Raw genomic sequence first — 17,096 nt, forward strand, 5'->3', positions numbered from 1 at the left:
CTGTGAGGAAAATGTGTGAAGGTTGATATATATATTTGGCTTCTATATCTATAAGATATAGAAGCACCTTGTTTATGGACATCAGCGTATATTCAATTACTGCAAAACTAAAATAAATAGCCTGCAGAACCATTTTTAGAAACAGAAACGGCTGCCCATAAAGAAATCTGTCATTTCCCCCAACATGCAATGCAAACAGATGGAAATGTGCGCAGAGCTTGGCTGAAAAGGACGGTCTACACTGTGGTCACTATTTGGTGACTGATTAGACAAGACACTGGATGAGATTGAGCAAAAAGCCAAGATGAGTATAATTACTGACAAAACGGCCCAAAACTGTCATACTGAATGTTGCCAAAAGGACATGAAAAGAAGTGGAAAAATTAGCAGCAGAATTTTTTTTTTTTTTGGTCAGATGAAACCAAAATAAACGTGCTATTAGATGGATTCCAAAACTGTTTGGCTCAGACGTGGTCAGAGTGACAGCAATGGCACAGAACTGATTAAAACATGGAAAGCGAGGATATTGATATATGAGGCATCATGTGAACAAAAAGTGTAGAACATTTACACAGATGGAGCAGTTCAGGTTCGTAGGGCCAAATAATGAAGCAGCAGAAGCAATTTTCCAAAACGTGATAACATGCTGGCACAATCACACACACATTTTTTGTTTTTGTTTTTATAAAACCAACAGATTGAAGACGCCACCTGATTCATTGTCATCCTGACAAATAGTCAAACAAAACACTTTGGTTATTACAGTAAAGTTTCAGCAACAAAGAGGATATGAAACCATCAATCAGTGAAAAACAGCAAAGATCTTTCAACACATCTGAGCAGTTCTATGGTTAATTTCCTTTTATAATCAATTGTATCCTAAAAATACTAGAAAACACTGAAACATTTCTAGCAAAGAAATATGGTTGACTTGTTTCAGTTTGTATGTTTGACCATTTCTTAAACATTAATTAATTCCCTTTTCTTTTTATCTTTATTTTTTTTGTGGTTTGGTCAAAACCATCAACTTTTACTTGCTGGAAATGAATCGTGATAATTTAACAATTTGAACATTGCAGATATGATTGTAATATTTCATACACTGATTGTGTATGTCGCTGTTTGAAACTTTTCAAACACTATAAAGTCCATTATAACAAAATGTACCTTTCACGACTGTGTACTGATCATTAACTTAGAAACTACCTGTGTCTCTATATATGAGCAGTGTAAAACATTTTTTTTAAATAGTTTTAACTTAAAGCTTCATTAAAAATCACATTTTACTGTTTTCACACGTGCATGTGAAAGCAGTAAATTAATGTAAAATCCAAGGTTTTACTAAATGAATCCACAAAAAGAATAATGACACCTGACACCTCTGATTAGAATAGATAATTAAATACAATATTAATGTTTTACATGTTGTCAGGCCACAGCTGACAGCATGTGACTGAGGCCTTTGAAGTAGGACTTTTCCCTCTCGCTCATCAGCTCAAAGTGAAGCGGCTGCTGGCAGAAGTTACACTCGGCCGAGGAGTGCGGTCTCAGCTCCAAACCCACCTCCGTCCACGTCTTCACCAGCCGATCTGTGGAGACACGGCAGCGTACAAACATGGTCAGAACTCCTCTCTTTTCTCAAACTTTCCAAAAAAAATCTAGCCTTCTTTTGACCAGCGGGGAAATGTAACCGAATCATATTACCACTTTTTTTAAGCATTACTAATGAAGCGGATACAAGCATAGGCGACAACATGATCACCTAATTGAATTTAAAGTGGCCATACCAACAAAGTAGGCCATCATCTGGGGGGAGTGGTGTGGCGTGGGGGCGATGCGCAGCAGCTCCTGTCCTTTTGCCACGGTGGGGTAGTTGATCGCTTGAACGTAGATGTTGTACCGAGACATCATGATGTCACAGATCTCGCTGTTTTTCTCTGCATCTGAAACCTACCAGACATGTGTGGTGTATATGTCAGATGCACAGAAGTCACCAGACCGTTCACAATCCCATGATCCACAAATGTTATGGCACATTGTAAAAATGTGAATTAAAAAGAGAACGCAATGATTCACAGAACTCATGACACTTTTTTTTTTTTGTTGCATAAAATAATACTTTTTTCCACAAGTATGGCACTGTCTGTAGATGGAAAATAATAATGGCATTTGAATTGCTAAATAGTTAAAGCTCTTACTTGGACAGGGATGATGTGGCTTGGACAGTGGACCACGGGGAGGCCGGAGTCCATCAGCATCTGTCGCAGCAGTTTGACGCTCCTCTGATGTTTCCTCCTGAGCATCTGGCCTTCTTCACTTTTCAAGACCTTGATGGACTCCTTGGCCCCCGCCAGCAGCATGGGGGGCAGCGAGGTGGTGAATATGAAGCCGGCAGCGTAGGAGCGCACCGTGTCCACCAGCGCTTTGGTGCTGGCGACGTAGCCTCCCACGCAGCCGAACGCCTTACCTGGAATCAGAGCCTCGTGATAAACGAAGGTCGGGGGGGACGGGGTTGTGAAATGTAATTCCTCATTAGCTATGCTTCCACTTACCAAGAGTACCAGAGATGATGTCCATTTTATTCATGACTTTATCTCGGTCTCCGATGCCTCCTCCTCTGGGCCCATACAGACCCACAGCGTGAACCTCGTCCACAAACGTAATGGCACCAAACTTGTGGGCAACGTCACACATCTCCTCAAGTGGACACACGGCCCCTGGAGAGAGCGCGGAACCTCATCAGACCATTTGAACTATGTACTGGGATATAAAAATGGGGATTTCATAAAAAGCTAGGGTATTTCATTTTAATCAATTTACAAAGACAACCACACAAAATGTTGGCAATCCTCAACTTACTGGAACACATCCCTTAATAAAACATGACACAAACCATTTAAATATCCAACCTTTTCTAAAAAAAAAAATAAAAAAGAATACAGCACCATCATAAGAGGCCTGCATGCGTACTCACCGTCCATTGAATGCACAGTTTCAAAGGCAACGATCTTTGGAGTGGAAGGGTCAGATTTCTCAAGCAGCTCTCGGAGGTGGCTGACGTCATTGTGACGGAAAATAAACTTCTTGGCCCCGCTGTTTCTTATGCCCTGAATCATTGAGGCATGATTGCCTGCATCAGAGTAGATTTCACAACCTAGAAGAGGAATAAACAATACGGGACATGTCAGTGCTTAAATAGATAAAAAAAAAAAAAGTAGGATGCTGTTTTTAGAATGAACCCAACCTCCCTTAACTCCCTGAGAGTTGTTTGGGATCGAGACCTCCAAATATCTATATCTGATGAACAATGGGGCCGTATCCTTAATCTAGTTCACACATCCTCAATATGTGCTAGACACAAACTCCTACAGTGCAAGATTTTGCACAGGAGCCACTTCACTAATGCACGGTTAGCTAAGATCTACCCAGACAGAGCGGACTCTTGTAACAGATGTAATCTCGGACCAGCGGATCACATGCACATATTTTGGTCGTGCCCCAAACTTTTTGAATTTTGGCGTACTATTTTCGATACGTTGACGACGGTCCTTGGTCGTGCAGTTAATTTTGACCCCCTTGTCGCTCTTTTTGGATTACCCCCATCATTTGGTTGGTCGAAAACCTCACAATAAATTATTGCATTCACTACCTTGCTTGCAAGGAGGCTTATCCTCCTGAAATGGACGCACTCATCCCCACCTACACATAATAGATGGATTCAAGAGATTTTGCGATGCGTGAGACTTGAGAAAATCAGATTCTCCCTGAACGGTTCCCTACAGGCCTTTTATAAACTCTGGCAACCCGTTCTACTGCATATAGACACCTTGCACATTGAAGCTGAAACACAATAAGCTGAGTTGTTAATTCTTTATTTATTTTAGTTTATTATTTTATCATGTTGTTATTATTGTTGTTGTTGTTTTGTTTAGTTTTTTGTTTGTTTGTTTTGTTTGTTTTGTTTTTATTATTATTATTTATTTATTTTTAATTAATATTTAATTATTTACATAATTTTTTCATTGTGATTATCTTTAACCCTTGAGTCCTTGTCTTGTCTTGTCTTGTCTTGTCTCGTATTGTGGTGTGAATGCTGCGAGTGAATGATTTATTTTGTTCGGGAAGGGAGAATTGCTCTCCAATGCACCTTGGTTTTATATTACGTTTTACTGTAGCGAGTTTAATTACATTGAGAGATGACCATTGTTGTACATCTGGTATGTTTTTACATGTGTCTGTACCTCCCAATGTAAAAACCAATAAAAATATTTGACAAAAAAAAAAAAAAAAAAGTAGGACAAAAAGTAGAGGAGGATATATGAGGAATGTTGCATCAAAGCAAAAAAAAAAAAAAAAAAAAAAAGTCCTTTTAGGAAATGTGTCACAGTTATACGAAACTTAAATGTAAATACCTGGAAGCATTTTTGACAAAGTAAACAATGTGGAGTCATTGGCCACAAAGCAGGAGGTGAACAGCAGGGCGGCGTCTTTTCCATGCAGATCAGCCAGTTCGTGTTCAAGTTCCACGTGGAATTTGCTGGTTCCCGAAATGTTCCTCGTGCCTCCTGCACCAGCACCATGCTTACACACAGTCTCGCTTAAAACAGAAAATAAAAATAGTTTTGTTTTTTTTCTTTCCTCCAAAGTACCTGTTTAGAGCCTATTTTCTTTTCAGTTACTTTGATCATTGTGTCTACTCACATGATTGTCTGGGTGACTTTGGGGTGGCGGCTCATGCCGAGGTAGTCGTTGCTGCACCACACGGACACGTTTTTCTTCGAATGCAGAGACTGTGAGTAGTCGTCTGCCATGGGGAACGAGGTGGCACTGCGATTCACAGTCTTGAAAACCCTGTATGTGTGGTCGGCTTTCTTGCTTTCAATTTTCTTTTCAAAAAAATTGTCGTACTTGAAAGTGGAAACTGAGAGAATAAAAGAACGGATAAAGGTTTTTACAATCTCATCTGCGTTTCGGATGAGGGCCGGTGTTCCGTAGGGGAGACTTCGGTTTACCTTCAGGTAGATTATCGTTGAGCAAGTGGGACGCTTTGGACGATATGGATTTAATAAGCTTTTCTGTTGCACCATTGTTGGCCTTTTGTGTCCCAACCAGATCTTCAACCGATAAATCCACAGCCATTTTTCCTGTCACACAATACAGCATTGAAAATAACCTCAAAGCCAGTGTGCTTTAAATATCACCAGAGTGTAGCCTGCATTTCCAAAATTGATTGCAAGATTGATTTCAGAGGTTTTTTTTTGTCAAGTGGAAAGAAATTTGAACCACATTTCAGTGGTAAACAGTAAACTGTCTAATTATAATAGTAAATACAAGACAAATTGTCATTTTCCTAAAAATATAGATATTCCAATATGTCGCATGGTAGAAATGCTTGGTCACAATTTGGCTGCGTAGAAGTGACCAACGCCATTTCACTTTCCATAACTAAGCACTGGGTATACGATTACATGTACGTCTGTGTGACTGTTGTACCTGTGTGGTAAGAGTGCACGTCCTGGTCGTCCTCCTGCAGCTCCATCCGGACCTCTTTTACTACGTTGTTGTTTTTTTGAACCATCTCAGCTGCCAGGAAGGGGCATTTGGAGCCTATAGTCTGGCCACCCGCAAGCGGAGGGGCATGGCCAGGGGGCAACTTGACTTTTTGCTTTGAATCTACAGAACATAAAAATCCCAAAACTTTTCTTTTTGCTCTGAAATCCACTTTAACTGTATTATTAAGCCATTAAATCACTCAAAGTTTTTTGTATTTTAATATTTGCCTTACCGTCATTCCTCAATGTGTCTTTGGATGCAAAAGTAGAGGAAGACACAGGTCTGGCCGGTGGTCTGGAGGCCAGGCCCATCATCATAGGGCACCTTTGGGCATAGTTCACCAGTGATTTCTTTCCAGCCAGGTGGAGGAAAACACCTGGGGCAGCAGTAAGGAAGGGACACCGACGGATCACTGCATCCATGTAGGAAAGAGATCTAATGGATAGAAAGAAAGAAATTTGAGAAATTCTCCAGTACACTTTCATGCAAACTGTAGCACATACATTATATATCTTTTACAAATGTAAATAAGAGGAGACACTGCAATAATATCTGCCCTTGTCAAGTGTCACCCCCCCCCCCCCAAAAAAAAAAAAAACAACAAAAAAAAACAAAAACAAAGAGAACATCCTAGGTAACATATTATTTCAAGCTTCTAAAAAACAACAACATTTTTATCTACTTTTAGTTGTATTGGTAATTTACCTGAACACATCCCAGTCCAGTCTGATAATGCAGAGGAAAAACGCCTTACGAAACATGACAGTACACTCCCCTAAGACTACTGAGACCAGAGGAAAGGATGTTATGTATAAAGCCCAAGAGACTACTTCCATTCACTTTGTAGTCAGCTGTCCTTGACAAATGGAAAAAAGGGAAGGCCTCTCAAGGACCTGTCTTGTTACTACTATTACTGAATAGTCTCATCAAGGAGAGGAAGAAGAGCCATCTGGCTGCTGCTCAGATGTAACAGATACATACGTCTCTTGAGTCCTGATCTTTACATATGCTAGAAAATAAGAAAGCAGCACCCTGGAGAGTGTTGGTGAAAATGAATATTTCTAAGAATGTAAATCTTTGAATTAATCGACCTTGAACTTGACACCCTTAACTAGATGAGCACTGACTGGATAGATAATATACTCGAATATACACACAATTAATAGTCATAGTTCACTCGCAAATATAGGGCTTTCACAGAATTCCATCTGCTATATTAAAAATAGAGTTGAAAATAAAAGTATTCAAAGTTTTGAAAAGTAGTAAAACTTGTTTATATTTTCTTTATATACCAGTTTGGACAATACAATTTTAATTCTAAGTAATTTACACGGAAACCAAAAAAAAATAAAAAAAATCAAATTTTTATCAACATTTGTGGTGAAAAACAAACAACAAAACTAATTAACAGGATGAATTTGTATTCAACAAAGTGTTTCCGTTATTGTCAAGATAATTGCACGCACCTGGTTCGTTCTGTTTAGTTGAATTGAGGCTCTTCAGAGAAATTAATAAAGCGGACAGTTATGCAGCGGCCGTAGTAGTGGTTGCGCAATCACAGTCACGCCCTCCTACATAACACACAGTGACGTCAAGCAGCGCGCGGAGCTGCGTCAGCGCGTACGTGCGTGCATTGAACCGCCATGTGCAGCTGGCCCTGGTCTGTCAAACTCGGCTCAGTTTCATGCAGCGACATTTAAGCTCAGAAGGACCACAGCAGTTCAATGATCTGGTTGTTTTAGTCCAAAGATGATTTTTTTTTTTTTTAAATGTATCTTTATTAAACATTTTCACCAAAACTAATACAAAGCTTGTCACTTAAGATGCGCAGCTGCTTTAGTGCTACAAAACACCTTTCTTCGTCTCTGTTGAATATAAATACATTTAGACTTGATTTACTTTAGACTGCTCCATGTAGGACTACTACTACCGGTATTTATTATAAGCGATAGAAGCTATTACAACAATACACTAAACATATTGATTGAGTAAGAAAACTCCAACCACCACTTGGCTCTAGTGCTGAATAACTCCACAACATTCGTGTCAAGTTTTAGTAGCTACTTCTGAAATTATTGCATTTCAGAGCTATATAATCAGTTTATATTTAAATAGGCCGAGTTCAACTCTTTACAAAACGCAGTATTTATTTAATAAAACAGCAAGATATTTTTTTTTATAACAAGGCAGATTTTTCACATGTACTCTGAAATCTTTCATCTGAACAATCTAAATGTTTAGGTTTTGGGTAGGGTAAATATTAAAACACTAAAATGTTTCAAATGCACTGCATCAAGGTTATAGACCCAAATAAACATCAATGTAAATAAATGAATAGTGTAGACAACACTGTAGTCCAGCATCATGTCTGACTGACAAAGCAAGGACACGTGTTCAAAGGTGTCTGTAATAAATTGCCAAAATAAAGCACACAACAATACCACTTTTCAGTTTATTGTGCACTATTCACAAGAGATCGAGAACAGATCATATTAAGAAAAGCAGAGGAACACTTCATTTGTACGTGCTGGTGGATATGATCACACTCAAGTATGAACTGAGGCAGGTTGTACCCTGAACGAGTCGTTCTGGACGGGGAACAAATGGTTAGGTGGAGACATTTCAAGAATGAAAAAGGAGAACCCTCATAAGAACCCAAAGCCCAGAACCTAATGGGGGATCAACTTGCTGCGAAGCAACAGTAGTGAACACTAACGAAACCTGCCTGTTAAATCTTTACTGACATTTTGAATGAAGAGCATTGGAAAGAAATAGACTGAACATGTGTGTTTGAGTGGAGCATATATAAAAGCAACAAAAGCAAGAATAGAAGGAAACATTCTTCAGTCTTTGAGCAGTACTTGGGCTCACTTCTCTCGTTTCTCCACTAAGAGGCAGCATTGCTCTCATACCCAGCCTCCATAACGCAGCTTGTTGGGCAGGTAGATGCCAGTGAGGTAGTCGGGGCCAATGGCTGCCAGGGACTGTATTTCAGCTTTGACCTTACTCTGCTGCATCAGCTCCATCTGCAACGAGAGCAAACACGCACGTTTAAGTGGCGTGTGGGAGGAAGCCGTGCGAACCGACGTAAATCATCAGACGTTAAACAGTCACCCCTGCAGCAGAATGCCCACTCTGTGTCCCGAGTACTGGCAAGCCTTTTCACACACATTCCCCCACTCTGCGTCACCGGAGCTACATGTTAAGAGCGAGTCCACCTCAGAGGATGAACACCTTTTTTTCATTTGTGACCACGTTGCTTCGAATTTCTTTGCGTTTCCTCATATTAGTTCAATGAGCAGTGCTTATTTCCTGCCTAAAGGTCAAACGTTTCATCCGGTTGAATGTTTTTTTTATTCCCCCCAGGGTCTTCGTGGAAATTCCACGCAATGTGGCAGTTTGAATACGCTATGTCAGAAATTTAAATAATCCATATTTTATAATACACGTTGTATAATCAGACGTACAAAAACATCTTGAGGAGGTAAAAAGTTAGTTGTGGCCAAAGTGGCAACACACATATATATATATATATATATATATATATTTTATTTTTTTTCCCCCCCCATTCAGGTTTGCAGGTGGCACAATATTGCACTGGTTCACTTGCAGTTCAAATCAACAGGAAACTGGACCTTTTGGTGGGATTTGCAACTTCTTCCTGCACGTGGATTCTCAATCTTGTTCCCACCATTCAAAGCTATCTCGCCTTATGTGTTACTCGAAGAGGGTTAATCGATACTTCCTTGATCTTTTCTTCCTCATGCATCTGCAGTATGACAAACTTTATAAGTTAGGTTTACAAAATCAGAAAAGGCTGTCGCCTTATTACAGAGTAAATATTTATAAACCTTTATCACTCAATCTGCTTAACAGCTTCTTCTTAGTGTTGTTTTGTTTTTTTAACTTTAATTGAAAACTGAAGCAGTGATTTCACTGAGAGTGAATATGCGTGTTAGATTCTTGTTTCTCTGCACAGTTCTCTAATTAGTTTAGTTGCAGCACACTGATGAGAAAAAAAAAATACCAAAGAGACAAAAAAAACAAAACTCTCCAAATCTAATATAGAATAATCAGGAGAACACAAAAAGACTTTAAATAGTATGTTTGTCTTCATCATGCATCTTCAAACCTTCATGTTTAAACCAATTGCATGGCCTCTACCTTACGTGACATGGAATTCCTCTTTTACCCAAATCTCGTCTTCGCTTACACTCACCTCTCTCTGCCACTCTGGGTGATCTGTTACGTACGGCCGCATGAGCAGGCTGCTGAGTTTGTTCTCATCTCCTTTGCCGAGAGGGATCAGGACGTCACTGGGAACGCGCAACCTGCAGAACACCGTTCTGACGTTATTATACACAAAGAAATTAATTTCCTGAAAATGACAGCAGCCTATAGTCATTACTGGTGATGGATGTGTTCCCTGCAGCTCAAACCCACTGAAAAGTCATGTGTATGTTTAACTGGAACATACAGGACTGTAATTAAATGTATGTCAGAAATCCCTTTTGGCCTAGATTTGTTTAAGGGGATGTATACTTAAAACTTAATATGTACTCCGATGCAGTTTCTCAAAAAAGAAGGGGGAAAAAAAAAAAAAGCGAGGGCAACAGAAACCAAAACAAACAACCTAAATATCCCGAGAATATAATCCCAATTAGAGGCAGCAGGAGGAAATAGGAAGTAGCGAATGCTGAGTCCAAACCTCTGGAGGTCAGAGGGGAGGAGGCCTAGCCACATAACGCTGGGGACGGTCAGACTGTGGGCCTCAAACGACATCGCCTGTGGAAAAAACAACACACACACGCCAGATGCAATGTCTCAAACACCAACAACGAACATGATGCCTTCATAATGCAGTTATGCCCGACACATGTTCAAAATAAGCTTAATGAGCTGGAGGATAATTACACAAACATCGAGGTTGCGGGAGACGGTGCCACACAACCCGCACAGCATCTTTACTCTACACCATGTCAGTTTGAATATTGTTCGATGCGTAATTGGTCCCGCTTTTAACTTAAAGAGGGGCATAATTACACATTGCTAACGGGGAGACACTGAACAGGCCGCACGGGATAACGCAGCGCGCAGGAATAACTGGCATGGCGGGACTCACCACTGATCCGTACTTGTAGATGCACATGATCTCAATGCCTGGGAACATCGGGAGGGAGAGATAGAGGCTGCGCTGCAATCACTGACATACCAGAGCAATTATCCTCCGAAATGTGTAACGGCGCTAACAACAAAGTAAAGCATGACATATGTGTCTCGCCATGCGATGGGAAAGGGATAGAGGTATGGCTGCTGGCAGAAACCGAGCAGCAACAACGGCCAGACGGGGCACCATGACGTCCGGGACAGGTGCTAATGTCTGCTGGCCGAGTGGGATCTCCAATCCAGCTGCGCGCACGAATGTGTGTTTTCTAGTTAAAGGTGGCTCAAGTGTTGTTAACTGTATTGAAATACGATAAGTAGGTGGGTGGAGTTAAACTTGCTCATGTGTACCGTAGGGGTCAGCGTCCACCAGGGCAAAGGTAGGGATGTGAAGCGAGTCCCACAGTTTTCTAACCATCAGTCTGCTGTTCACATCTGGCACACCTTTACCCTGGTGAGTAAACGGATAATTAAGAGTCAAGCCACATTTACGAGATCCACACAAATCTTATGCCAGGGGAGGAAAAAAAAAAAAAACAACACACTGTGATTATGATGCAAGGAGAGAGCTTAGCGCAAAAGTCCTCATCCAGTAGTCTCTGGAAAGTTGCATCCTTTTCAACTATCATTACAAATTTAGCAGACGATACAATATCTGAGCACTGTATAGGAAAACAAAGGTCACACTTAACTACACAGAAATATATTCCACAATCCAATACAGTTCTTCATTAAAAAAAAATGGTGCGCACAGACTGAGCGAAACATTACAGAGGATACTTTTAATGCCAACGACGTTGGATGAAACTGCAACAGCCTGAAAACAAAACAAAACAAAACTATAAACATTGGTGGAGTTACTGACTGTTAGCGTCACTACTGTTCTCTGTGGACCAGAACTTGTCCTGTGGGAACATAATGACGTCGTACACATTTTAGTCAATGATAGAAGAACAAAGGGTATCTTGGTAATGTGCTGTTAACGGTTGTGATAAGTCATAAACCATCGTTAAGGGTTGTCTGGAACACAAGTGGGCTTTAATAGTTTGGCTTTATGAGTGCAAGAAAATACACTAAAAAAGAAAATCACTGCATTATACTGTTTACGTTTAACAACACTTATATTGTATTGAAAGAAAGGTCCACAAGACACCTTAAAATTAAAAAAATGATGCAAAAAGGTTAATGGGACACTCATCATTGAACAAATGAAATGATTGCAATGAACAACTTAAACTGGACTTTAAAAGTACACGTAGACAAGTTAGCTCAACTCGAATACAAGTGTGTAGAGTTTACAGGTTTGCCTTATGCCTGCTTAAATTCTCAGTTATGGGTAGTTCCATCACAAAACAACCTCAGAGGTATATTTATGGAGAGATGAAATCTGGCAAAAGTGTGCATCGCCTGTGATGATCTGGCGATCAGTCAAACCCTTAAACCTTAGAAATCCAGCTGAAATCTGCTCCAGCACCCCGTAACTTTAATTTGGACAAACAATGGACTTTATATCTGTGCGATCAAGAAACAAACTGCCTTCAGCTGTAGCTTTATACAGAATTTTCCTTTTTCATACGGAGTCTCAATGGACAGAAAGTGTCATGTGTTATACATTCTGTTATACAAGCAGGCAGAGGCAAACTAGTGAATTGTGACACTGAGCTATGTTCCTAAAAAAAAAAGTACTTGAATGGCTGCCATAGATTCGACTCGTATTTACATATTTCAGGAAGTACACCAGAGCCCATTAACTTACAACTATAAATCCAGCTGTTGTTGATGTAATGTTTCTCACTGCAGTTACGTAAATCATTCCCCCGGCTGACAGAGCAGTTGGTTCAAGGTTGTTAGAGGAACTCACGGCAGAGCTGGACCGACAGTCGATCCTTGTGCCGTCTTCCTCCATGTAACAAAGATCACCAGAGATTAGCCCCTTTGATGTGGCTAACTAGAGACACAAAAGTCAAGGCATGGACATATAAACAAATACACACAATGAATATTCCCTGACACTGTCACTTTGAAGTACATTTTAATCACACATCTGTTCAATCGGGGAAAAAAAAAATACTTCTCCCCACAGGTGTTTCCTGAGATTTGAAGCAGAGCAGAAACAGAATACCATAATAATAAAAAAAAAAAAAAAAAAAAAAAAAAAAGTTTCATCTGAGGAACCTGGAGAAGAAACAATCTGGAGCAAATATTCAATGTTTGCTACACGGCCACTAAACTCAATTAAACCATTGCTCACAACACCGCGAAAATCCAGTCTTACCACATGCAGTGATCTGCGAGGAACCCTCAGCATGCACGAGAGGTCATCCACCAGACTGTCAACAGTTCTCTGTGAACCAAACAGCTGTGTATTGTTGTAGTAGATGTCTCTGTGGAAACAAACATTTATAGAGGATCCTCCCTTTGGAAAAAGAAGGTCGACTTCAGTACGTTTTTAAGTGAGAGACGCAGCAGCGACAACCTTTTTGTGGCATACGAGTTGCTCTGCACAAGGCGGTAGATGACCGAGAGAAGTTTGAGAATTTGAGCTTCAAGCAGAAGAGAGAGCATAAAAAAGTTAATTTCCCCGCACTAAAACATCCAAGCACGTTGCCGTCTTTAAGCAGCGTTATACGACTGTTTTAAATAACTGCAAGACGAATGGAAACACATTTCGTATCAATGTGGTAAACCAATCTTTAATAGCCTCTTTCAACATGTTCTGTCTTTGCCAATTTGTCACCTAAGACCAAGCCTGACTTTTACTGTGGTTACTACAGTTTATGCATATGTTCACAATGAATGGAAATGAAAGCCACATGAGTGGCTGTAAATGTAAAAGTTTTTTGATTAAAAGGAATGCCTGTTGTCAAAACCCCAAAGATGTTGCATAGGCGGAAAATTAAAAGAAAAAAAAAAAATGCAAAAACAAGCAAGTGCGTTTTCTCACCAAATTTAGTGACAGATGACAGACAGTCGATCCGAATGGTGCTGACAGAGCGTCCTGAGCTCATCTGAAGCCCGGTGGCGCTGTCGAAGCTAAAGCGGGAATTAATTCAAATGGAAAGCAAACAAGAGAAGGCATTCTTTTAGAAATATACACAGATTGTGTGTTCTACATTTCTTTTTTTTTGGAGCTTTGAAAATCAGACCCCACCTGCAACCTGTAATTCCTCATAGCCTCAGGACTGACTGTAGAAGACTCCTTCATACCTTTCTCATTCATCTCGCATATAAAAGGACTGAGCCGGTGCGAGCTTTCAGTTGTGGCAAAGTTTGATCCAAACAAGACCAGACAGTCCGCTTTGTTCTGAGCATAATTTCTCCACATCCGAGTCACATTAAAGCCCTTTTCAAATGTACGTTTATGTGTGTAGGCGCAGTGCTTTTTAGTTCCTTATCATTCAAGTTATCTTTTAAGCAGCAGGAAGTTATTCTAGCTTCAGTCTCTCTGAACTGAAGTTAAAAGTTTTGACCCCCCCCCCCCCCCCCCCCCCACCCAACTACCTGGCTGCCCCTGAAGCTTGCTTGTAACACCCTCTACACAAATTCAAACAGAGCTGAAAGTGTGTATTTCCTCTTTAAGGAAATTAAACCATAATCTAATCATCTTGTGTGGCCTGACCTCAAGCGAAAAAGCTGTGTAGATAAATGTTTTTTTAATTTCTTTACGCAACATCACTTGTGTTTATCTTTGGAAGATCAAGAGGCTTGAATGTATCACACACAGACACGCACAGTGTGTGTGTGTGTGTGTGTGTGTGTGTGTGTGTGTGTGTGTGTGTGTGTGTAAAAAGACTGCAGTGTTTGAATGAAATTACCTGACGTTGGCCCAGCTGGATCTGTTAGGCAGCACCAGGGAAGGAGCCTGATCTTTAGACAGACCGGCCACTATTCCGAGGATTACACTTTCAATGCGGCTCACAACTTCCCTGCTGGTAATGAAAATTCAGTGAGGATGACACTGAATCATCAAACAGACCAAACAATGTGCTGTCTGGAAAGATTGGAGTGTTGATAATCATCACGAGTATCCGTCTAATTGAATAGATAAACAACCCAAAGCCCTGTCATGAAGGATCATATCTCCACCACTCATCTTCTTTGCCATTTTATGCTTCTAAATGGTCATAGGAGCTGGTTATGATCACATATGAGAATGATTAAAGACAGTGGGCACTCTGGACAGGACAAACACAGAAAGACAGAAAGTCGCCCCATAAAGTGAGCAAAACAGAAAGACTCACACACACACACACACACACACACACACACACACACACACACACACACACACACACACACACACACACACACACACACACACACACACACACACACACACACACACACACACACACACACACACACACACACACACACACACACACGTCATTTTTAGAGACAGTTGCACCTGACATATAACTTGGCCAGTGGAAGGAAACCCAAGCACACACAGAGAGATGTGCAGATTCCTAGACACAATTTCGAACTGGGAATGTTCCTGCTGTGAGGTGAATGTGATAACCACCACTCACTGGACTTCATTGTCCATTTTCACAAAGTCCAGACTGTCTCATTTTACACTTAATCTTCTGTGTATTTAAACAGATACTGTCAGATGCACAGTGGTGTCGGTCATCGCGCATCTCCTATGTGGAGTTTGTTCTCTCTGTGCATGTCTGGGTGTCCTCCAGGGTCCAAAGACAGGCTTTTGAGGTATTTGTGAAACTAAATTCTCCCTTGAGGTGAATGTGGTGTGTCTTTTTGTGTGTTTGCACTGTGATGGACTGGCTCCATGTCTGCCTCGACTATATCTTAGATAAAGGAGCGTACAAGACAGATGGAAGCAGTTGTTGTTATTAAAATAAAATTAAAATTAAAATCCCATCATAGTAAAAATATGAAAAGAGGCAAAGAGTGTCTTGTTTTTAACACGTTTGAGAATTAAAAGTCACATTTTCTGCATTTATCAAATCATCTGAAGTAGTAGGATTAAACTTGTTGTACAATGTGTTGGCCGTCCCCTCAGCCCATTGTTTTAATGCCCAGGTTTACCAGATCTTTAATAAAATGGGCTTGGCATTAGTGACGCGTAAGAGAAGCTAACAATTAGCCACCAGGTGGAGGCTAGAGGATACAAGTGGCTGTAAACTTACTTTCCGACTTCTTCTTCAACACGTTGACCGTCTGTCACCACTTCATCATTACTCAACAGCTGATCACGAAGTTTATCAATTTGAGAAAACATTTGCGTCACATGAGATCCCATCATTTTGCTTTTTTGTTACCCCCCACAACCATCAAGGTGATAACGGCCTGATGGTGCTCCCGTGTTAACTTCAGACGAAGTCTCGCGAGATTTGCTCAAGTTAATGCCTTTTCCTTTTTTTATGTATGTATCTATCTATCTATCTATCTATCTATCTATCTATCTATCTATCTATCTATCTATCTATCTATCTATCTATCTATCTATCTATCTATCTATCTATCTATCTATCTATCTATCTATCTATCTATCCATCTATCCATCTATCTATCTATCTATTTATTAATCTATTCATCTCTTTATCTCTTTATTTATTTAGTGATTTGGTGAAAAAACTAACTCTCAAAGAGTATACATTATTTAAAAATATCTGAGATCCATAGTTTTACGGGTTCCTCTCTGCCACAATGCGCCTGATTGAAATGAACTGGCTGTCATCAGGCTTCTGCAGAGTTGAAGGATAACATGGTTATTTGAATCAGGTGTGCCGGGAAAGGGAAATGTCTAAAACATGCAGGGCAGGGGGTCAACCAGGACCAAGATTGAGAAACACTGGTCTAGATTAACCCCAGAAGAAAAGTATATTTACTCAAATGCTGCACTCAATGGTGACTTTAAGTGGTCCATCCATCAAAATGAACATTTCCTGTTATGTATGTTTGACATCACATTTTGTCAATATATAAGAACTTAACATAGGATAGGCTATACATTTTCAAGGTGTTGAAAGATGACCACCCCCTCACAGAGCTTTAACCACATTGTGCCCCTTGTAAACCTTACAAATCTCACAATGCACTTGTTTTTACGCTTGCCAAGTACTACCCCCCCGCCCTTTTCTTTTTCCTATTGGACAGCTTTCTGATGTTTTTACAGCAACATAATTGTTGAAGCCTTTTTAAGGTCTATAGCTAATTATAAGCAAAGGTAGATGCCTTCATATATAGTTGACCATTGTGGTAATAACAACGATTGCAGTTTAAAAAAAAAAAAAAAAATTTATAGGTATTTTATCATTCTGACTTCATTTTAATTGCAATACGTTTATTTCTAGGATGTATGTTTTAATAAAACCATCATCAGTGTAACACTCCACCTGTGTATTGTTATCATG

At 40.1% G+C, this 17,096-nt stretch overlaps 2 protein-coding genes across 3 annotated transcripts; both read right to left on the reverse strand.

Moving 5' to 3' along the window:
* Positions 1–836: 836 nt before the first annotated feature.
* Positions 837–9,791, reverse strand: LOC308130801 (5-aminolevulinate synthase, non-specific, mitochondrial-like). Of its 2 annotated transcripts, XM_080497284.1 has the most exons (12): positions 9,773–9,791; positions 8,466–8,579; positions 5,786–5,988; positions 5,494–5,673; positions 5,013–5,144; positions 4,702–4,921; positions 4,413–4,597; positions 2,975–3,154; positions 2,553–2,717; positions 2,199–2,467; positions 1,788–1,950; positions 837–1,589 (listed from the first exon to the last, which is right to left on the reverse strand). In XM_080497284.1, exons 2-12 carry the CDS (start codon positions 8,474–8,476, stop codon positions 1,429–1,431), a joined length of 1,869 nt encoding a protein of 622 aa, XP_080353410.1. In that variant the 5' UTR covers positions 8,477–8,579; positions 9,773–9,791; the 3' UTR covers positions 837–1,428. The 2 variants fall into 2 exon arrangements, with proteins under 2 accessions (XP_080353410.1, XP_080353411.1); XM_080497285.1 differs by lacking the exons at positions 8,466–8,579; positions 9,773–9,791 and adding an exon at positions 7,020–7,090.
* On the reverse strand, positions 9,773–13,936 carry spo11 (SPO11 initiator of meiotic double stranded breaks; the record flags this gene model as incomplete). The annotated part of the gene is made up of 10 exons (XM_080496932.1): positions 9,773–9,884; positions 10,262–10,338; positions 11,068–11,167; positions 11,262–11,371; positions 11,497–11,533; positions 12,578–12,664; positions 12,992–13,100; positions 13,208–13,259; positions 13,661–13,749; positions 13,863–13,936. The coding sequence occupies 9 exons, from the start codon at positions 13,934–13,936 to the stop codon at positions 10,325–10,327; spliced, it is 672 nt and encodes a 223-aa protein (XP_080353058.1). The 3' UTR covers positions 9,773–9,884; positions 10,262–10,324.
* Positions 13,937–17,096: the final 3,160 nt, after the last annotated feature.

The sequence above is a fragment of the Blennius ocellaris genome, assembly GCF_963422515.1.
Source record: "Blennius ocellaris genome assembly, chromosome: 5".
Classification (NCBI taxonomy): domain Eukaryota; kingdom Metazoa; phylum Chordata; class Actinopteri; order Blenniiformes; family Blenniidae; genus Blennius; species Blennius ocellaris.